Genomic DNA, 22,949 nt, shown 5'->3' on the forward strand with positions numbered 1-22,949 from the left:
CTGTTTTAAAGCATGCAATTATCCTTTCTGTTCCAGATGAATGACATTATAGTCACAGTTAGAGATTCAAATCTGAAGCTGACACTTGCTTTTGGAATAGGCATGCACCATGCAGGTCTGCATGAAAGGGACAGGAAAACTGTGGAAGAATTGTTTGTGAACTGCAAAATCCAGGTACATGTGTTCTTTTTGAATCCTGCCATAATGAGTTTTACATGGAATTTTAAAAGTTGGCTTTTTGTTACATATATCTCATTAATCTTTTAATCTTTCTTTTTGTCTTAGGTTCTTATTGCCACAAGCACATTAGCTTGGGGTGTAAATTTTCCAGCTCATTTAGTAATTGTTAAAGGAACAGAATACTACGATGGAAAAACAAGGCGTTACGTGGATTATCCCATTACAGGTACTCACATAAATTATGGAAATGTTCATATGCTGAAATGTATTTCAAGCATATGCAAATGACTGGAATTATTTAGTAACTGAATCTGGATAAAGACTAAGAGAGATGAGGTATGGGATTTTAATTTGTTTAGTGCAAGTTGTAAGAGAACTCTTAAGAATTTATGCAATAATGAAAATGTTTATGTTTCACAAATCTTTTTTCACGCAAAATTCCTTTAATGTGTATCACCCAAAATAGACATTTAATAATTAAAGGGACAATATAAAGCCATATCTAGTTAACTAGGTAATTGTATAAAAGGAACTTTTCAAGCATGCAATTTTCTTTTTTAATTTCTTAAACCTTTTCTTAATAGAAACAAATTTTTAACAGTAATTTTAGGCATGATTTGAAATGCAACAGTTGAATCACACACAAATGAGAAAATAAAATGTGTACATAATCACTTGGTTGTAAACAAAAAACCTTAACTGGCCTGGTGTGTCTTCAGTGGTATAAAGGATACTTCAGAAATAAGCAGCTAAATTAAATATTTGAATTTCTGGTTTGATACAGACTTTTCTTGCTTTTTGTCTCTGGTAAACTCCAGTTTTCATAAACTGTTCTGCAGTGTTTTCAACAAGCTGGAGAAAGTGAACCATGGAGGAACTTTTTTCGGAGTTCAGACAGGGAGAATATTTGTCTGGATGATACTAAGTTTGAAGAATGAGGACAAGCTAAATTTATTCCAGGTTTCCTGTTCTGTTTTCCCTTTCTTTTTTCAGAGGAGAAAGTTTATTATTAAGTGTTCCTATACTATGCCAGTGATGTGTACACCTAAGGACAATCTAAATGGTATATGTTACGTAAATACAGAGCTTGCATCTTTTTAGCCATGCGCTGTCTTTTCAGCAAGAGAAGTTTAGTAATGCAAGAAAAGCTCAAACTGAAAATACTACAGGGGTTACTTCTTCAAGTAACCCGTCATAGAGCTTAATTTAGTGGTTAGTGCTCTGCAGGAAACTTGGGATCAATTTCCAGACCAGCTCTCTTGTTCAAAGATCCTGGTCTGACCTGGGATCTTAGCCATGCACACTTGTATTTTGTGACAGACTTTGGCTGATGTAAACTTAGTGGAAACAGTCTCTGCAGCGAAGTCATATTGCGCTCGTGCCGACTGGAGGAACGGCAATGATTGGCTTTATTACTGGATGGGGAAAAGTGGTGAGGAAAGAAATCAACAGAAGATTTATGTTGAATCCATGGCACTATCAGAAATCAGTAACAGAAAATAATGTATTTAAAAGAAATCAGAGACTCAGATAAATAAACATAATAAACAGTGCAGACTTACGGTGCTGTTTTAGAAATCTGTTGCACAAGTTCACACAAATTTAGGGAATGCTGATACTTTCACTCTTTATTGCCTTTTTTAATTCAGATAATTTCAACACAGGGTGTTGTTAGTTCCTGAGTTTTCAGTAAGACTTGGGGCAGGGGAGGGGGTGGATGGAATGCCACCATCTGTGATTGAAGTATTCAGATTTTGTTGTCTGCACTGCAACAGAAAATGCAGATTCTTTATTTTATGAAGAAACATGTGGTGTGGTTTGCCTAAAGCATTTTTATTTTTAACTTTCTAGAGAATATTTATGCATCTGGAACTTCTGTGGATAGGTAGTAGAGTTTTGCTGCAGCAGTAAAATGAAAATGTAATTAATTTCTTTCTGAAATACTTCCAAAAGTTTCACAATACTGTCTTTAATGCTGCCCTCAAGTTGTGCCTTCAATGTTCCATCATGGTATTACTTGGCTTCTCCCTACGGAAGTTACCTTTCTGTGTCAGGAATGCATTTGGCTCCAAGGAAGCAGCTGAGAGCAGAATGAATCACTGATGAGTGTTCAGCAATTTCAAAATAAGCAAGAATGCTTCTTTGAGTGAAGTCAGAGGTTTTGGGGAAGACTTTTTCTCAGTTAACAGTCATTTATTTAGTCAGCCAGTCGGATCATATTTAATATTTCAGGAGTTTAGTCCAGTGATTAAGAGCAGCCAAGCAATATACAGTCAGTAAAGAAAATATTGAGTTTGGATAATTACATAGTGGATATTGGCAAAAATACTTTCCTGACACTTTTTGGTAAATCCATTTTCTGTATGGTATTACGCACAATTTAATTTACCACATAGAATACCAAGAAGTTGTTTCATCACACTCCTATGTATATGGTATATACATACTCCTAGGTATATGCACATACCTATTCAGAAGCAGCAGATTTAAACTAGTTTCATTTTACATCTTAATGTCACTCCTAAGCTAACAAAAGGAATAAACTGATAAAAATCATTGCTTTATGTACACAAGTCAGTACACAAGTGAAAACGTGTTACTAGAAATTCACAGTTGGGCTTTTCTCCTGTTATGGTCAGTTGCTGTATTCCATTCTTTACTTTCTGGATCTTCCTTCCTCAACAGAGCTTTGGGCTAAAAGCTTTACCATTTCTTAACTCAAATAAATCTCTTCAACATGCCAAGTGCTGCAAGCCACATACTGGGCAGGTGGGCTAGAGCTCAAATGGAATACACAAAACACTAAAACTTTAAGATAAAGCTATAAAACTTACAAATTGTTTTCCATTGTTTCTTCTAAGTTAAGTGGCAGTTGAAGGTACCAGAAAGGATTCAGAGCTCTGGTGAATAAGGCACAAAACAACCTATGAAGATGCACTTCTCAAATGAAGAGAAGACAAACAAATAGATTATAAGCATGCTTATAATTGCAGGTAGCAAGTTGAGCATGTTTTGTATAAACTAGTATTTTCAACGTTTATAGAAGTCATTAATTTGTATTTACAAATAATGGTGTGTAGGTAGGATGACTGAACCAACTTTTAAATCTGTATATTGTGATGTAGGGACAGCATACAGTATGAAACCATCTCTACTCCAGTGCCAATAACTAATATAACTTCTTCGAGTGGTAAATAACATAGTGCTCAGTAATTAGAAATTGCCTATACAATTTTATCTCCAAAATACTCAAAACCTAGGAAATCCTATCTAGCAGGAAAGCCTACATGAGGAACTTGTGTGTGAAGTCAAGTATTAGAAAATTAGGAAATGATAGACAATTGTCATTGTAGCCTTCATGAGGTCTCTTACTCATCATCTTTAATTGCATGTGATAAAATGAGAGATGGATGTGGAATGGAAGGAGAGTAAAGCAATTTAAATTAGATATAAGCCTAGATTCTATTGCAATGGGTGGTCTTTAAGTGTACAAGATTGTCTCTGGCAAAAAGGCGTTCATCATAACTTTATCTGAGAGCAATAAAACTTAGGCAGTAGGGCATACAAAGCTAAAGGAATGCAAAACACCTATATTGTACATTATACAGACATAAATACATTTATTTATACATCCAAACAAATATTTGGTTTATACATTATTGTCTCTTTGGCAGATGTGCTTCAGATGATGGGGCGTGCTGGCAGACCACAGTTCGATGACCAAGGAAAAGCTGTCATTCTAGTTCATGATATTAAGAAAGACTTCTACAAAAAATTCCTTTATGAACCTTTCCCAGTGGAATCAAGGTAAAGAAAAAGCAATCAGAGAAGCTGGTCAAACTATAAACAGTACTAAAAATGAGGGATAGAGGAAAGGGAAACAAAATTCCTGTGCTGGATAAGTCCTAAATACTGGGGTCAAGAGGAAGACAGTTTTAAAAAAAGAAATTGCCCATCTTTTTGTAGAAAAATCCTTTCTTCCATGAGTTTTGAAGCATTGCTGAGCTTGTCAGTCCATTCCCAAGGTAATTCCACAATGCCTCTCCATTTTGGGATGTTGTCTCAGACATGTGGAAGCGCAAACTGTTCTTCAAGAGCAGTGTTTAAGACAACTATCCATAATCCTCAGAACCCTCTTTGAACTTCTGTGACAAGTTAATAATAGCAAAAACACAGGTGAGTTTCTAGCACCTTTTACCTAGAATATTTGTATCATTATAGACATCGCATTCTTGAAAATTTCAAAAGTTCAAAAAGTTCAAAGTTCAAGTTTACATGGTGTAAACTCTTACTAATACAATTCTAACATCTTTCCCTACAAAATTGCAAGATTCTTGTGAGAAGTGTAGAAACGGCGCTGTTTTGCAGCCTCTTAAAACCTAGTTGATTGTCCAGCATACATAATTTTCATTTTGATATTTTTAATATATTTAGTTGTTCAAGGAGAAGCCAAATAAAAGCCAAATAGTTACATTGGTCTCCTGTAGAGGAAGGTTTCACGGAGCAATGCTTAGACATCTAAAAAAGCATGAACATTACTGAAAGCTTTTCTCAGTCGTAAAGAATTCACAGTATTGTTCTCCTAAGGAAACTTTATCCCCCAACGTAAGTGATAATGGGACCTCTATCTGCTCAGGAAACTTGTTGGAGTCTGAGAGTGGAGTCTACTTTTGAAATGTAGTTGAAATGGGCCAGTGTATTTGAAAGTTAATTTCTGTGGTGAACAGACAGACATACAATTTTTGCAACCAAAGAATGTGGAAACATACACTTCATTTCCTTAGGAAACCACACTTTTTTTTTAAATAGAAATTGCACTTAGCACAGAAGTCTAGGAGTTGAACTTCTTCAAAATGATAGCTAATAAGTAAAAAGAGTGCTGTGATTTAAATGTTGATGATATATCCAGACTGCATGGAATTAGCATAAACTAAGAAATATCTCTATTCCTTGGGAACTGGTGTTTCTAAAGAATGAAATCACATCTTCAATATAACAGTAGTAATCACACCTTTGTTCATGTTTGGAACAGTATAAATAGTCTATGTTACTAGTAGCTACATTTGTGTGTTTATATTTATTTGTAGTTCTGATATATTCCATCTTTTATTATAAAAAAAGAATATTTGATAAATATGCAGATGAAGAGTCGCATATAAATAACAACCTTGTTAAATTCTCTGTAGCTTGTGAACCATATAACTTAGGTTTGTCTTGGTCTCTTTAATGATCAAGTATTTCATATCTTCAAAGAGATACTGGTTGGGGTCTCTCAGGGGGGGGTTTAGTTTTGGAATGCTTTCCCATCTGTTTTACCAAAGAGCAGATTTATCAGCTTTGTGTAGTATTTCTGATTTGTAAAAGTAAACTTCACATTTTTTTAATTAACATTTTTTTCTAAAAGCCATTGTTTACATATTAGTTGTAAGACTGGAGTACTCAACTCATAACAGTCCTTGTGCTTTCCCTGATCATGGGCCTGAAACACAGAGCATTAGAAACAAAAGAAAACCCAGAATTCCACTATTGTGGAATAGCTATTGAATAGTCTGTCCAGTTTATTTGGACAATCTGTGTAGAATGTCTGCAGTTCTGACCCTTAGAAGCACGTAGTCACCAGTACAGAGCAGTAACACAGCTACTCATGCCAGATTATTGTTTACTTTTAGCAACAGGGAAAGAACACTGCGAGAAGAAAAAGGATATAATACAAGAAAAATTAGGTTGAACCTTAAGGATATTAGCTATTCTCTGAACTCTAGCCAGGCATGATCTCATTAGATACCCTGATGGAGGTCTTTGTTCCATTTAATGACTGAGTATTTTATTTTTTAAGAATCATTTTAAGCTGCTTTTATTATTCTGTTTCTGAGTTTAAATCTTTTTGGGTAAAAGTAGCTGCTCTTCTTTTCTTTCTTTTCTTTTTTCTTTTTGCTTTTTTTTTTTTTTTTTTTTTTTTTGCTTTTTTTTTACATTGGATGAAGATGAGGCAAAATCTAGGGGAAACAGTTTTGATGTAATTTTAATAGCCCTGAAGTATTTGTCAAGTATTAGCTAAGCTATTGCCACTGTTTCATTTCCTGTTTGTCTTTCCATATGATTCTCTATTGGATTAAATCAGCATGATCATATGGTCAACATACAATATTCAGAAGTTACCACTGAGTAGCTCCATCTGAATATGTTCCACGAATGACTTAAACTTGTGCATTCTTGGTCCAATCAAAAAATAATTTGAGCTTCATTCCACTATCATGTAAAGATGAGTGACCTTGCAATTACATTCCCCCTTCCCCTCTTGTCTTTTACTGGAAGATAAATATATAATATATTCAGATTAAAAGTAATAAACCTTTTAATGGACAGCTCTACAAAATATATTATTTGTCTTTGTGATTGTGAAGTCAACTAAATCTTTTTGTTTCCTGTTCTTCAGCTTGTTAGAGGTGTTGGCTGACCACTTGAATGCTGAAATTGCTGCTGGAACTATTACATCTAAGCAGGATGCAATGGATTATATCACCTGGACTTACTTCTTCCGTCGACTTATAATGAACCCAACGTGAGTATACAACATAAATGCAATTTAATCTCAAGGTAACTTGAGGTTAGAGTTGATCCAAAGGTGATCCATCTGGTGTTGGAGCCTAGAATACTTAGCAGTCTCCAGTGTAGGAGCATTACTGGCCCACATGTGGATTAAAACTCATGTGCATATATTTTTTATAATTTTTTTTCTAAATATAAATGTATTTTTTGGCAGATAACTTTACAACTTAGTTACAGCAATAAAATAACCTTATTGAGAAGGCTACATCAGCATCCCTAAAATAAAATTCCACATTATCACATTCCTTTGGATATTGTATTTATAAAGCAATACTTTTTTTTTTGCTACCACATTGATATGTTCTGCCCAGTTTTGTTTAGAAAATTTATTAAAACTTGGACTTTCCTAATAAATGAAAGAATAACTATCAGCTGTTTCTCTGTGGTAAGTTTGCTTTCATTAGGGTATCCTGGTGAAACCATGTGTGCAATCTTTCCAATGATTTCTATCATCCTGCCTAGCTCCAGCTGGTATGCAGATTATTCTGAGCTGTTCCACCAACACAGGCTGCCTTTGCCACAACTCCCATTTGGGCAAATGGTGTGTTACCTGTGCTGTGATCATTCAACCACTAAAATAATGTGGCAAACAAAGAATTAACTGTTTAGATCACTATTTCTTGATGTACTCCAGCATGTTGTATTTCTGAAATCATGTTAATGTCCATAGCATTTGGCAAGGTTTTCTGCCGGGTACTTTGTGGGCAAGTGCTGCTGGGAGCCTGCAGGTGAAAGTAATTTCCTTTAATTCTTTTTAAGACTTTTTAAGTTTTTGATTCTGCATCTAGTCCTATGCTGAGAATCTCCCACAAAACAAACAGAATTTCCATCTAGTCTTCTTGGGAAATAAATGCAGAGGATTTAAACTGTAAACTAAAGAAAGTGTTTTCAATTTTCTCACTCCATAACTAATACAATGCATATAGTTATGGGGGTGGGTATTTCTCCTCTGAGAGTTAAATTATGCTTTTTTAATTGTTAGATTTTATACTTTTTTAGTATAAAGTATTGTTACCTTAAAATGTCTTGCTCTTGAATTGCTTTGGTAAAGTGCTGTAGTTGGTTTGGTTTTGGTAAGCTTTGATCATGTGGTATCTGTGATAGGTACATATAGGCCATAGGTGAATGTAGAATATAGAAAATTTGCTTAATAGGCAATCTTTTCCCAGTATGAAAGAGGATTTCTACTTGAGTATGAGGTTGGCATGTTGACTTCTGGTCCTTTTTTCTCTGCAGTTTCTTTATTGTCATAGAGAGCTAAATCTGGAGTTATCACAATTTCAACTTCAAAGCAAAACCTGCTATTCTGAGGTGGGAAGAGAGTTGGGGGTGGGCAGAAAGAAAAGAAAAGAAGCACTTCATAATGAGATGTAGAGTCTTTGTAGTGATAACCAAGATGAGCCGATCCTAGTCATGCCCATAATGGCAGAATAGGAATGAATAATTAAATTTCTAATGAAATGGAGTCTTGCATTGGAACACCACTTTGGAACAGCTGGCAAGTTTAGCTTTTTATCCACACAGGTACTCAGCATTCCTTCTGTATCTAGCCAAGCAGGGAGAAAAATTAAGGATATTATTTACTCTGTCAAAGCGTTTGTCAAATCATTTCTAGATGCCAAGCACAAATGGAATGGATGTGCGTGCATTCCACTCTTTGACTTAGTAACACTATTACATTTCATCCAAAGTTACTGAACTTAGTGAGTAGTTTTCCTGGACCTACTATCTGTGGTGTTTTCAGACCTCCTGAAAGCCAAGCAAGCAGTTTCAGTGTGATCAGTGTTTGAATGAGGTACATCCAAAGAAAACTGAAGAGTTTTACAAACAGAAGTCAGTGATTGTTGAGATAAATCTGAATCAGTTACATTATGGTAATGGAGTTTACTGTGCCATAAAAGAGCATATGAAATGATTGATATTATCAAATAAAAATTTGTGGCCCTTAATAATCCAAAGATTTTAAGGTTTTGTTTTGTTTTTCATAAGAATAGGAGCATAGTTGCTGGTTTTTGGTTTAGATGATTATTCAATACCCATTCCATGTCACTGGACAGAAGTGTTCTTTATCATGTCCTGCTCCAAAACAGTTTTAGTGACTTTCTCTCCCCTGTGAAGCAGGAACTATTTTCCAGACAGCAGGTGACTGTACCTTAGTGGTGAATAAGTAATTCCTGCATGCATGATTAGTAAATTGCCTTGGGATTCATTGGCATAAAAGTCATTGTATGTGATGCTGTAAATCCCCAAAATAATGGGCTTAGATAATATGCAGAAGATTTATATTCTCATTTATTGCCAGTTTTAGCTACTTGTATATTAAAGCTGCATAAACGAATGTAGGATCATCCTATTCCAATCCAGTATCATAAAATGCCTTACTGAATGCCTACAATTTGAACCACTCAAGTAATGGTAATCTATCTACCTTTGTTGTGAGACAGAGATCTGAGTATCTTTTTCCTCTAAGTATCCAGGTTTCTTCTAAACATGAAGTCATCTTCAAAGTTTTCCTGGCAAACTTGAGATAATTTGTTAAACTTGCAGTGATGGTTGTTTTAATGGTGTGGAAATAAAATACTGCTTTTCATCAAACTATTTTAATTTTCTTGTTTGATGAAGCCCTGCCTCTCAAACTCTATGGAATGGTTTTTAACTGACTAGGTAAGAGGTGTAATTGAGCTGTTGCTTCGGGGAAGAAGAGTAGCTGAGTGCTCGTTTTGTTCAGGTGCATGACAGCTAGTCACACTCATCCTGTTTGGGAGATGACACATGAATGACAGACTTGGTCCAAATGAAATGTTTATCAGTGTGTTTTTTAGTCTTTATACCCAGAGTTTCTTCCCTGTTCTTCCCTTCCCTCAAAACAGTTAATCCTAAATGCAGAGCTTTTCGAATTTGCCTGTTAAGTCACAGTTTCTGTATTATTTCAGTCAAGTAGTACAATGTGTACTCCTTTCCACATAGAGCTGTAGTCACTATGCTCTTTACTAGGTCAAGGTCATATCACACAGATCTGCAAAGGGCCCTGTTCTTTGCAAAGCAGCGCTTTGACAGGCTCATCTATCTCCATTCCCTGGCTGAAATGCCTTGGTTATTTCATTCTTTTACCCTTATAAAAGATTATAATGGTGACTTTCTATAGAAGAAAAATGGCTATGAGAAAAATTTTCTGTAAATCAGGTTGTGATATTTGCCAGATACATGTGCGGTAAAAGAGAAATAGAAATTTACAACATATGTAAAGTTAAGCAGAATCAGCTCTCATATGGAAAGTTAATCTTTAGATATCCTGAGAGCACACATCACATCACTGTTAAAATGTGTGTGGCTATTTATGTATTTATATGTGAGAGTGTGTCTGTGTACATGGGCATACTTACAAAACCGGTTTTCTATGTAACTTCCTTGTGAAAACCTGAAACATTATACTTTATTATTTCATTCCGAAAATTATTATTATGGGTTTTTTTTCCCACTTGATATCAGTTTTGCAAAGTTTTTTGGAGTGAATGAATAAAACAGCATTAATTATAATCTCAGAGCGATGGTGCCCTTATCATACATTTATGTTTTACTTTAAATTTCATTTTCTCATTATGATTAGCTGCGCATGTGAATAAAACATATGAATGCAAATTATGGTTATATACTCGTCCAATATATTTTCTTCTACTATGATGACAGGTAATGCCATGGTAGCATTCAGTCAGAATGGAATACCTGTGTATTTTGGTGACAAAATCACAGTTATTCAGAATTTTAGGGTTAATTTGGAATTGTGTCAGAAGAGAGATTACTGAAGAAAGTTAAATTAGCTAAGATTAAGAGATAAAATTACATTTTTATATATATATATATATATATAATATATATAATATATAATATATATAATATATAATATATATATATATATATTTATATATATATATATATATATATATATATATAAAAAGTATATTGCACTGCAGTGATTACTAATATGATGCCTGGAGAAAGCTGACCTAGAAGCTAGACAGAGTTTAGAATAAAGTAGGTATTTATTGAAAGGCCTTAAAGGATACACCTTGGGCAGTACATGAGCCTGGCCAGGGCTACACCCAAGATGGACCTAGAAATGGTCACAAAATGGATGACTGGTCATGACATAAAACTTCTTTAAGTTTTGGTCCATGTGCATATCGGGGTTAATTGTCCAATCGATGCTTCGTGTTGTGAAGCCCAATCCTTCTTGTTTTCTCTCTTCAGTCCACCATTGTTTATGCTTTTGGGCCTGAAACTTCTAATGATTGTCCTTAGTATCAAGCTGGAAAAGGAATTGTTTTGTCTACCTACGCTGTGAAGAGAGCTCACTAATACTTAATATGAAGCTCAGAACTACACAACTAGGCACCACAGAATATGAAAAATATAAAAGCTAAGGCATCACTATCCATATTTTGAGTTGGTAAACAGATATTTCACAGAGGACTCTGCAAAAGGATTCTTCGTTTTTTAATGACCTTTAGACCTATATGCATCTACAGATACATATGCATGTATATATATTTAATAAATTACAGCTCTGGGCATTATTATGAATTTCATAACCAGAGTTTGTTCTTTGGAATTATTAGGATCACAGTGATGTGAAAAGTACAGAAAGGTAGCTCACTGTATAGTTTTGCCGAATATTCAGACAAATAAAGATTTGCTAAGTCTGCAGACAGGGAAGTCCCAGGCTGCTGAGTGTTTGAGCTGCCTCCTGCTTCCCAGTCTGCTGCAATCTTAGGTGAGAATACAAAGCTGAAGACTCCGCATCTCCCCATCTAGAAAGAAAATTCATATAATTTTCTTCCTACTCTTGGAAATTATTTACCTGTACAAATTATCTATTGGAATATATGATAGGAAAAAGAAAAATCTCACCAATATGTGAGCAAGTTTCTTGTGTGCCTATTAGCTTTCATTTTTCATGAGTGCATCTTGGGAGATAAGCTGTCTTGCAAATGTTATAATTAGAAACACTGATGTCAGAGAAATTGGACTTAGTTTTGTTCTTCTTAAATGACCACAATGTAGAGTATACTAAAAGCTGATTGAAGATAGCAATGTATCGGTTTGCCTACCTGGCATATGGGTATATATAGATGCAAGAAAACACGATAGAGGTAAAATAGAGGGTGACATTACTGTCTGCAGCACTTGTCCACTCTGTAATGCCTTTTTGCAAGCCAGTCACGGACTCCAGAGTCAGTCAGTAATGCCTTAACAACAGAAGTGAGTTGGTACTTTGGGTCGTATCTCTCTCTGGCTGTGAAGGTTCATCAGTTGTGCCATATACTCTGTACCATTTCCATGGTGCTATTTGAAGCTGGCAGCTGCTGAAGCTGATGAAAGTAAATATAAATGATGACTGCAGTAAAGGGACCTAGAAAAAATTACTGTCTATGCTCCCCCATACTTGTTCATAAAAAAATCCTGCATCAGAACTGTACAATCTCAGAAAGCACATTTTCTTGCTATCGAGTGAATGCTGTGGATTTGCTGTTTCGTGCATTTGTTTAAAAAGACCTACTGACTAGCAAGTTTCTTCTTTAATATTTTTGGCTGACTCCTGTCACCGATTTTCATTATGTGTATCACTATTACCACCGTATAATCTGAACATAAAAAACATGGTGCTGTAACAAATGACTCCACAGCATTGACAGTTATAGCAGGACCATTTCAAGGCTGATGAAAAATTTCCCAGAGAGATCTCAGGTCAGGTTTACATAAGCTAAACAGGAAATGATTGCCAGCATTAAATCCTAAATGTTTTGTGTAACTTCATCTACATTTTATGTTCCTGCACGTCTTCTCTGTCGCTCTCAGCTGATGAAATTCCACACTTCCTTAGATTAGAGAAATAAGTTCATGTTTCACAGTTTGTTGTTCTTGCTAAGCTCTACAAGGTTTTGGGATTTTAAATATGTTATTTAATAGACAATAAAAAGTTTCTTCAGCTTTTGATTGTTTAAATTTTACATACTTTGTAAATTTTTATGATACCTAGGGGTTTGATACTGCTTTTTCCCTACGGACTACTAATGGAAGTTAGCCTGTCTAGCCCATGTGCTAGATGCTGTTAGGATAAAACTGCCTTTGACTTTCACACCTCTCAGGGGACGAGTAATTGTTGTGTTCAAACAGCCTGTAATTGTGATCCCGCTGGCTTTCTCAGTACGCTTCTGGCTATTAGAATCATTAAACAACTCAGCACCTGTTAACAGCATTGTAAATATTCAACCCTGCTTGTGTGCAGGTTGAGTCCAATATAGGAGAAGGCTTACAGAGCCCAGCCTCATAAATTAGAGCTTCTGACAAGTCAATTATTGTGAAACTGGGCTTCACTGAGAAATAAATGAAATGGTGTGCTGATAAAAAGGTAGGCTGGCTGTTTATAGCAAAGGGGAACTAATGACTAGATGATTCAATGCAGTGAGCATGAAACTGCATTATTTTTATTCTTTATCTGTAATTAAATAGTTAGGCAATATTGCTTCATAGAGGAACTCAGTATTATGCAGTTTTTATACTTGGAACATACCAACATGCAGAATTCAACTTGCATTTATTCCTGAGCATTGAAATCTAATGTCACGATACCTCAGTTTTCATTAATGATTTTAACACAGTCTTTCAAGATGAATGGCTTTGATTTTTATTAGGGGAAAATGTGCTGAATGACCAAGAAGCTCCTGTGGGTGTGCTCAAAATTATATCTGCCTCATTACAGACAGTAGTTAAAACATACTGGTACCACTTCACTCAAGATTACAAACCATTTAAGATTTTTCTTTACATTGTGTTATTTCCACTAGGCAGCTACATAATTACTCCTTTGACAACAAATTACAAAGAAGCAGCAAATTTAAAATTCACAAAAAATTTTAAAAGGTACTAAAAATTCTTTTATGATGATAACTTCAGTTAACTGCAGTGAAATACTGCAAATTAGGCAGAGTACAAGAGCACAAATATGTTTGAATTGGTGTCTTAAATTGCAGTCTCAGGAAAGAATTTCAGTGTATTGCCCATGTTCCTTTTTTTCATTTTATCAGTATTCATCATGGATGTTATGGTGCTGCAAATAAAGGTGCTGAAATTATATGGTGGAAGTCTGGATACCGTGACAAGAAAGTGCCTCTGTTATAAGCATTTCAGAAGTATTCTATTCAATTTAGAGAGAAATAATAAGGAATAATTAGTGGTTTAGGAGTATAAAATAGAATTATTTTTTTCCACCCCCTTAAACAACTTATTTAGCTAATTTGCTCAATTATTTCAGAAGGTAAACAAAATTTGACAAAGTAATTTCTGCTAATAACCAGAAAATAAATGTGATTGGTGATTTCAGGCAGATAAAATGGGCGGATAGAAATCTTGACCATTTTGTATTATCGCAACATCACTTAATTTACAAGGACGCTCATGAAATTTAGGTTGCATCAAAATCATTCTTAGAGTAATTTTTCAACAAATGAGTTTTCTTTGCATGAGGCTGATAATATGTGGCTGGCTACTACAAAAAAGTTTTTTTTTTTCAATACAAATATTTCTGTTAGTTTGGTTTGGTTTTGGAAAATAGGTGTGTTGTAAGTATTTCGGATCATCTCAGCATGAACCCATATAAAATGTCAGAGTTGAATACTCCACTACTCTGTATCTATGCTTTGTCTCTTGTAGCTGGCTGGTATCAGAACACATTTTTTATATCTTTTCCTTATGGTACTACTGGTTGATTCCAACTTTACCCAGGTACAAGTGAATATTCAAAGCTTCAGAGAATTAATCCCATCATTTGGAATTAATAGCAAGCAGAAAATATCTGGACATTGCAATGCTACTATTTAGCATTCAGGCATTTTTGGTTATGCTATTGCTATTTAAAGAGATGTATGGTAAAAACCTTGTTTAAGAAAATAATAATGCAATCAGATTCTTTAAATTAAGCAGTTATATAAGGATGTTTTTAGCTTATAAAATTCATGTAATTCCATCTTCTGAAATTTGCAAACAGCAGCATTGCAATAAATAATAGAGGATTTAACTCAGAGAATGGGATTCATCTGCCCATATATACCATCCACAACTGAACTGGTCGTCTAAAGTTCTCTTTTTTTAATCAGTGATTACATTTCACCTCATCCTGAAGCAGATATTTAAAATACTTTAGATGAATAGAATTCTGTAATTTCTGCACATTTCTTTCCAGTGGCAGTGAAAGGAGTTTAAAAAAGCTAACTCAGGTGCAACAGTAACTTTGTAAAATTGGCTAAAATTAATCTCAGTGCATTCTTTTGCAGCCTGTTGTTCACCTGCATAAAAGAGCATTGAAAGAACCTACTCTCGATTTCAGGGGGTTTATTTCAAGTGGGAATGCTGAGTACATCATAACAGTAGTAAATTTTAGTAAAGCAAGGCAGGTAGAACAAAGGAGCATCTTTCATCATTGCACAATCTCAGTAATCTATTTCTGCCACAATATTTGACAATTAAATGAGCAAGGGCTACCTTTTTTAATCTGCTTTTTAACAAATCAGTAAATAATCAGATTTCATGTTTCTTTTAATTCTGCTTTGAAACTGCATGGTTTATTTACTCAGCTTAAATTCAAGATTTTAAATCTTTCTAAGCATGCTCAGTTTTTCTTTATTACTAATTGAAGTTAATTGTTACTTTCTGATCTGGTGCCTTTACTGAATCTAGGGACACAAGTTCTTACTGCGTTTTTATCTGGAGTAAAAGTTCTCACTGAAGTTATGTTGGGTTATATGAGTAAAATCTTATAATACACCTCAAGCTCTATAGTTAAGGAGTGCAAACTTCAGTCACTGTGTCTTTTTTATATGCTAATATAAAAAGAAAAAATATTTTGGCACACTTTATAAACTTTTTTTTCATGCAGAGAACTAAGCCATTGTGTTAACCTATATTTTGTCTGACAGTGAACCTGCAAAGTAACCACATTAAGAAATACTCTATTCCTTTTTTAAACAATTCTAACTTTAGGAATAAAATGTCACAGAAATGTAACAACACCAACATTTGGATTGGTATAAGTTTACTTTTTCAAGAGATGTCACTATATGCCTAGTTTTACTTTCAGAGCTGCAGGATGTAAGGACAGTTGCTCTCCTGGATGGGTGTTCTTCCTTCGTCTTGAAGTAAAAATACTGTTACTTGTTTGCATTGCTTGTTCACTCTCACACTTATCAGGAAAATGTACCTGTGAAAGCAGGAAAATTTTCCCACTAACAAAATAGAGCCAGTCCAGTTCTGTTTGTATCAACCTTTCTATTAATAGATGGACAAATTGCCATCTTTCCATATGTACAGGCTTGCCTTATGTTGGTTACTCCCACAAACCATTTAAGAATCATGGATTTCTTGTTAATCTTGTTAATCTTGTTAATCTAATAAAGCACTGTGTTTAATTGTTTAATGTGGTTATTTGCTGTTCCATATGTGTATTGTAGAAGCCTTGTAAGTTTTCCTAGAAGACGTTGTTATTAAAAATCTTCAGACTGTAAAAAATATTCATATAATGCATTTGCTTTCATTTTATCTAGTTACTATAACTTGGATGATGTGAGCCATGACACTATGAATAAGTACCTCTCAAGCCTTGTTGAGAAATCCCTGTTTGATTTGGAAGGCTCCTACTGTATTGAAGTTGGGGAGGTAAGACTAATGTGTGCCTCACAAGATTCAGTAAGATACATGCTCCTAGAAGCTGTGAACAGCAAGATACATGCTCCTTGATATTAGAGTTTGTGTCTGGAGCTCTTTGCTATGCTTATGTTGAAAACTGCTGTGGCTAAATTATGATGCTAAATTGTTTTTGCTGTTCTCTCTTAAAAGTGGTCTGAACATGTTTCACAGTTATGTAGGAACACGTTATACTGAACCGCTTGGGAACTCTGTGTGTTCGATTCTTCTAACAGGACAATCGCAGCATTGAACCCCTGGCATACGGACGTATTGCCTCCTATTACTATTTGAAGCATCCAACCATTGGGATGTTCAAGGATCAGCTGAAACCTGAAAGCAATATTGAAGAATTGCTCTTAATTCTGACAGTAAGTGCTGATATTTCTTAAAAAATACATTTATTTTACTCTTAAAAACACAAGTGTATGAAAAAACCACACAAGAGTCTTTCTTCCCTGATCTCTAATTTAAATTTTTTCTTGTTTTGAGAAAAATTCCTGAATCATTTTTGATGTTTCAAGTGTTTCATCTTATCAGTACATCAGAATTACTATATACACTTCTTTCTCTTCTTATGTCCCTTTATAATGTGCAGGATCTGTACAAATCTGATATTTGTCTTTTCTAAGTCGAGTGTATTACTAAACTGCCATAGGAATGACTGCTTATGCCAAATCTGTAGCAGGACCATCACTTTGTCCTGGAACAATCTGGAAGATACAGAGGCTTTAAGAAGCAGGGGAAACATATGGGAAATACCTCTTTACTAAAATGTCTGCTTTTCCTAGCCACTTCCCAATGCTTGAGGTCATAACCTGCAGCAACAGCATCTCCCACAGTTAGTCTGGATACTGTCTAACAGAGAAGTGCAATGCAAGACCAAAGACACCATGAATGATGCACTGTGTTAGTATTACAGTCTCACCATAAAAGAATGAGGGTTTGCTACATTTTCCTTTTTAAGTATTTACATAGTTATAGCTACAGATTTTCCATTTTCAACGTGGCGTAACTTGTACAAACATATTTCAAAACAAGAAGTGACTGAATATTATCCAGGAAAACTTATTTCTACCCCTATAAGATTATAGTCTCTGTTACATTAAATACATTATGCAAGTGACCCAAATTCAGTAATATTCTGGTTTCTAAGTGTTAGCTTCAAAATTAAAGTCCCATCTTACAGTATTTATGTATCTTTCTTTTGTATTCATTATTGTTTCGGCATGCTGCCAAAACTTCTCTGAGAAGAAATACAAGGAGAAAAGTTAAAATAGTGCTATTCAACAGTTTGTAACTGAACAAAACCTGATCAGCATTTTATGTCACTAGGAAAAGCACTTTTCTAGAACAGAGACTTTTCTTCCTGATAAATTTAAAGCACCTGCTGCAAACATTCAGAGTGTTACAGCTCAGAAATAAAGGCCACAATAATCTTTTGTAATGGAAACTGTTTGACAGCCTAAATAAGGGAATTGCTATCACTGACCCTGCAGTATCTGTTGTTCTGATGTCAGAAAACATTGCAATTAACGAAATGAAATTCAGTGTCTTCAGGTGAATTCAAAATGGTAAACATCCACAATACCTAGATATGCTGTATGTAAAATAACAGAAATTTTAATACCCACATGTGAACAGAAGTTAAATAATACAATGTTGAGTATTCAAGAAGAATGTTTTACTCCAGCTGCTATCTCTTTAAAATCTCCTCTCTAGTGAAAATTTTCTGCACCTAGAAGTGTCAGGATTTTTTTTTTTCAGACAAATTTGGGTAAGGAAAGTTTGAGAATATTAGCAGAGATGGCAGTTCATAACACTTCCTTAGCTGATAAGTAGGATATGGAAGAGGAATGATAGAAGAAGAACCTAGTTCTGCCTGTTTGAATTTGCCTATTTGACCTGTGTGCATTCAAGAATTGCAAAAGTAACTGGCAAATATTTCTATTGTAGGTGAAACTTAGGACCAAAATTAATGTTTGGTAGAGATTGTAAAATTTTAAGTTCATTAATCTTGCTTTAATATTTTCTGATTTTTCTTTTCCTGATAATACAGTTTTGTAAGTTATCCATTCACAATCTCAAGAGGAATGAGACTAAAAATAAAATTGCTTAAGGGTCAAAATGCACCACATGTAGCAGTTTTAGAGATGAGAAGGATTTACAAGTGCTGGATGCCATTAGAGCTGACAGTTCTTGCTTACTTTTTATGTGGATGTTGATTCTTGTAATCATTAGTGGAACTACTATTCTGTCTTACTGAAGATGTAAAATGCTTTTTTCAGTAATTTTTAAAATCAGTTTTTTCAATCTGATGTAGTGTTGAAAAGAAATGCCATTTCAACAGTTATTGCCAAGGATTTTTTTCCCCCTAAACACTGTGCATTAATGAGTTTTATAATTACAGCAGTTGCTTCACACCTCTATTGTTAACCAATGACATTACATCTGCCTCACTCCACTGTTGCCCTCCTCCTTCTTATTGAAGCATTTAGCGGTTTTGGCAATAGGGAATTACATGGCATGGGGTAAGTAGTCTAATTAGGTATAAGTGAAAATCCTGAGGGAAAAGGATGTTTAAAAGTAATTTGAAGAATCTCTTAATGATGCTGAAACTGAAAGCTGTAGCTATAGTACAAAAAGGCCTGTTACCATTACAAAAATAATTATAATTGTGATTATTCTGCTGATCACTGAGTTTTAAAGTTTCAAATTTTGGACTGTGTTTTTTAAGAATAACCATCCAAGCATTTCTCATGCAGTTGCAGGATTTCATAGACATAACACTTATTATTTGTTGGAGTTTTACCTAAGCTTGCAAACCTTTAGATATTTACAAGTCTCTAATGTATATAAGAAAATCAGACGTGAACAATTTGAAGAAAGAAAATCCTGATTTTCATTTTTCAAATGGGATATAGATACAAAATATGTAAATAACTTGAATAGGAGCAAAAGTTTGTTTAAAACGTGGGAAAAAAAAGCAAGATTTTGTTCAAGAATTCAGAAATTTAGGATTATATTAAGGGGGTTAAATATGAGTTTGATTAAGGGAATTTGAGTTTCAGATTGATATTTTTGCATTCTGAATGGAAGTGTTCAAAATTCAGGATTGATCACCAGTGAATTATCAAAGAATCTTTAAAACTCACGTGAAAAAGTAGTTGTGAGTCATCCAGTATCTAGAGTTGTTGTTTTAGTGTGGCTCTCTCAAAAAAGTCACATAATAGCAGGATTTGTTTTCACTTAGTGGAAGACCACTCATAGTTTTCTCCAGTATCTGTTCTTTTCTCTGATTTTATTTTACCTTTTCATTCTGATCATCTACCAGCATTTTACAAGATGAAATGAATTTATTTTTTTTTTCCTACTCTGGTGAGTAGGCGTTGACTATTTATAACATGAGCAGGAGCATGGCACATGGGAGCAGTCATGTTGGAAATATTACAGTAATAAGTGATTTGAATCAGTGGGTGAAAATCTCCTCATGGTTGCCCTGCTCCTCTTGGTAAATCTGTACCTGACATGTTTGAGCTGCCTTGGGTTTTCAGTTAGCAGGTGGAACTTCACATTCAGTTATTTTTGTCACTGGCTTGAGCTAGTGGACTGGTAATTTTTTTTCTGAGAGAAAATGTTTGATGTTTTTCCACAGAGTTTTCTTTAAACCTTCCCTAACCAGGCTCAGACTGTAGTAATCCAAATGAGCTTAATCACTGTTAAGTTATGGTGCTTATTGCATTAAGTATTATTGATGAGAAAGTGTTCATGAATTATTACTGACAGGCTGGATTTCCCTGAGGTGCCTAGACTGTTTCTTGTAATTCTGATAGTTAGGTGCAGAGATTAAAAAAGAGGTCTAGGTAAAAAACAATGATAGATACTTTAAGGTAATTCTTGTCTTTTTCTGCACAAATGTTTTTAAAAGTAAATAGTGATTTGTTTTAGCTTGAGGAAAGAAAGTCTGATTGATCAGGGCTGTGACACCTAGATCCACTAGTTTCATGATTGTTGGTGATTTTTAACTTATCTGGTTAATATTCCTATTTACAGAGCAAAAAATTTGTCATACCTGTACATACTAGTGAGTGAAGGAGAGACCATTCCCATCTTTCATCCCTTGTTTTATCTCCGTGTTGTTCCTAATTTCTTTTTTTTTAAGTTTCTGCCTACAAAAGAGAACTGGTTGGTTTTCATGTTCCTACTGCTGTCTTTCACGTAAACTGTTTATAAGAGAGAGGGATTTTTTCTTAGAAAAGGGAGATTAGAGAGAGAACATGATATTTTTGTTATAGTGGGGCACACGTGTCTGTCTTTCTGTGCTACAAACACGGACATAGAAGTTTGGTATCCATGTGCCTCTTCCCTATATTTCTTTCTGAAAATTGTTATGGTGATACTGGCTTGTATTAGACTAAGTAATTTGGAACTCAGCAGAAAATCTGTCATTGTTGGAGTCACAGACTTGGAAGGTGTAAGGTTCATGAAACAGACACTCTCCATTCAAGATACATTGACAGCAAATGGGTAGAGTTATTAATGCCTTATCTGTCTTTCAGAACCTGGTCAGTATTTGTACTATGAGAACCTAGATAATTAACCTAGATAATTAATAAAGTAGCTTTATTTCCTCTTCATCATTGTTGGCAATTCCTGCTGGCAATTTCCAACCAGGGAAATACACAATTCTTTGTGAGTATTTACACTCTCAGCCTAAAATAATTTTATTTCTGTATGGGCATTCTGTTGCTGATTTGGTCTCCCATGATGGGGCTGCAAAGGCTTTTGACTGAGTGATAAACCATCTTTTCAACAGCTCTCCAGTAAAAACTAGGGAAGAGGGGATTAATTCCTTACTAAAATACTGTCAAAAAAGAGAAGCTAATGTGATCTGTTTTGTTTAATATTTTCCCTGCAAGCCATGGCAGAAGCATTGCTTTTAGGAATTTTTAAGACATTATATAAAACTGAGTCTCTGTTCTTTAGTTATTTCAGAGAAAAATCAGATCACCCTTCCTAAGTCAGTCAGTGTTTACAGTTAGTGTAAAATTGCATTTACATTTAATTTAGAAGAAAATAAAGGTGATACTCTGATTTTCTTCAGCAAAACTATATTCATTAAGTTATTCTTTTTGAATATGGCATTTCAGTGTCAAGAATAGAAGTATTTTATAATGTAAAATTTATATCAGATGGAAAGCAATTTGTTACATGCTAGCCTTTAAAGAACTTCCATGTCTTATTTCACATCTATGGTACAATCTCAACAATATGAACATCAGTGCTGTGGTCTCAGCCATTATTCATATTTTAGTAATAGAAGAAATATTTTTGTATATTTTTAACAGAAGAAAACTGTTACCTCTTACAATGAAATCTTTTCCTTACAATAAATCTGTACCAGGTACTGTTCAATGCATAACTTTCATCCTAAACACAGGCATTTCCTGGATAATTTACTTAATTTTTGTATAGCCTATATTCTCTGGATTTTAACATGTTAAAACATTTGTGCTTCAGTTCCCACTTGAATCATCTAGATGTTATCACTGTGTATTTGATAGTTTAAATTTGAAAATTATGTTTGGGCTCATGAAAATAAAACAAAATGAAATAGCATCCAATTTTCATCATCTATATCCAGTATATTCAAAAATATCTTGTACTTAGTGGAAAAAGTACTCCTCTGGATACTCACACATTTAATTAGTCTTGATTTTTCTCTAGTCCCAGTAGATGGAGCAGTTTTTAATGTTGCTGTAGTTCTTGAATTCAGTAATTTTTTCCTGACATCGTGACACAACTGTTTCCTGGTCTTCTTTTTGCAAATGATTGTTTGATTTTGAAGGCATAATATGCTGCCTGCCTTTCCAGGAAAGCACAGTCCATTAGTAAATCAAGGTAACAATGCCCACCAGTGACAGCTAGCTCAACATGGCATGAGTCTTCCATTTTTATGGCATCAGGAAGAAAAAATTACATTCAAAACCAGAAAATACAGATCCTTTCCATCTCCAGTATATATGAGTTTCTGACCTCTAATTTACAGGTCTCCTTTTTTTCCCATCCAGTCTTCTTATTTAATATCTGTCATTATATACCAGTTTAAAAAAACAACAAAGACTAAAGAAAAGAAAAAATTAGAAAAACCAAACTGAATCAATACTCACAAAAGCTAAATTAAAACCTGTTTTAAAGTTGTAGCCAAATGTTTCTGACAAACATTTGCCACAACAAAGGCCATAAAATAAGAACTATTATCCTGGATATAATATGGGGGGGGAGGGGTGGAGTTAGTTTCTTTAAATTTGCTTTGATTGCAATGTAACATGCAAGGGAAAAACTTGAAAGTGTATATAGCTGTGGCAGTAGAAAGCAGTACCCTCATGCTATATCACCATTTCAAATGCCTGCTTTAGTAACTG

The 22,949-nt window shown here is 34.5% G+C and overlaps 1 protein-coding gene across 5 annotated transcripts in view; it reads left to right on the forward strand.

Moving 5' to 3' along the window:
- Positions 1 to 22,949, forward strand: part of ASCC3 (activating signal cointegrator 1 complex subunit 3) — a 253,171-nt gene that overhangs the window by 196,188 nt on the left and 34,034 nt on the right. For all 5 annotated transcript variants that reach the window (XM_088053260.1, XM_088053258.1, XM_088053259.1 and 2 more), the window contains 6 exons: positions 37 to 174; positions 286 to 406; positions 3,855 to 3,987; positions 6,617 to 6,742; positions 16,386 to 16,497; positions 16,761 to 16,895. In XM_088053260.1, the coding sequence (XP_087909386.1) occupies positions 37 to 174; positions 286 to 406; positions 3,855 to 3,987; positions 6,617 to 6,742; positions 16,386 to 16,497; positions 16,761 to 16,895 (765 nt within the window). The remainder of the gene's footprint in view (positions 1 to 36; positions 175 to 285; positions 407 to 3,854; positions 3,988 to 6,616; positions 6,743 to 16,385; positions 16,498 to 16,760; positions 16,896 to 22,949) is intronic.

The sequence above is a fragment of the Pseudopodoces humilis genome, chromosome 3 (assembly GCF_049639895.1).
Source record: "Pseudopodoces humilis isolate 2021_Gansu_Grassland_sample_001 chromosome 3, ASM4963989v1, whole genome shotgun sequence".
NCBI lineage: Eukaryota > Metazoa > Chordata > Aves > Passeriformes > Paridae > Pseudopodoces > Pseudopodoces humilis.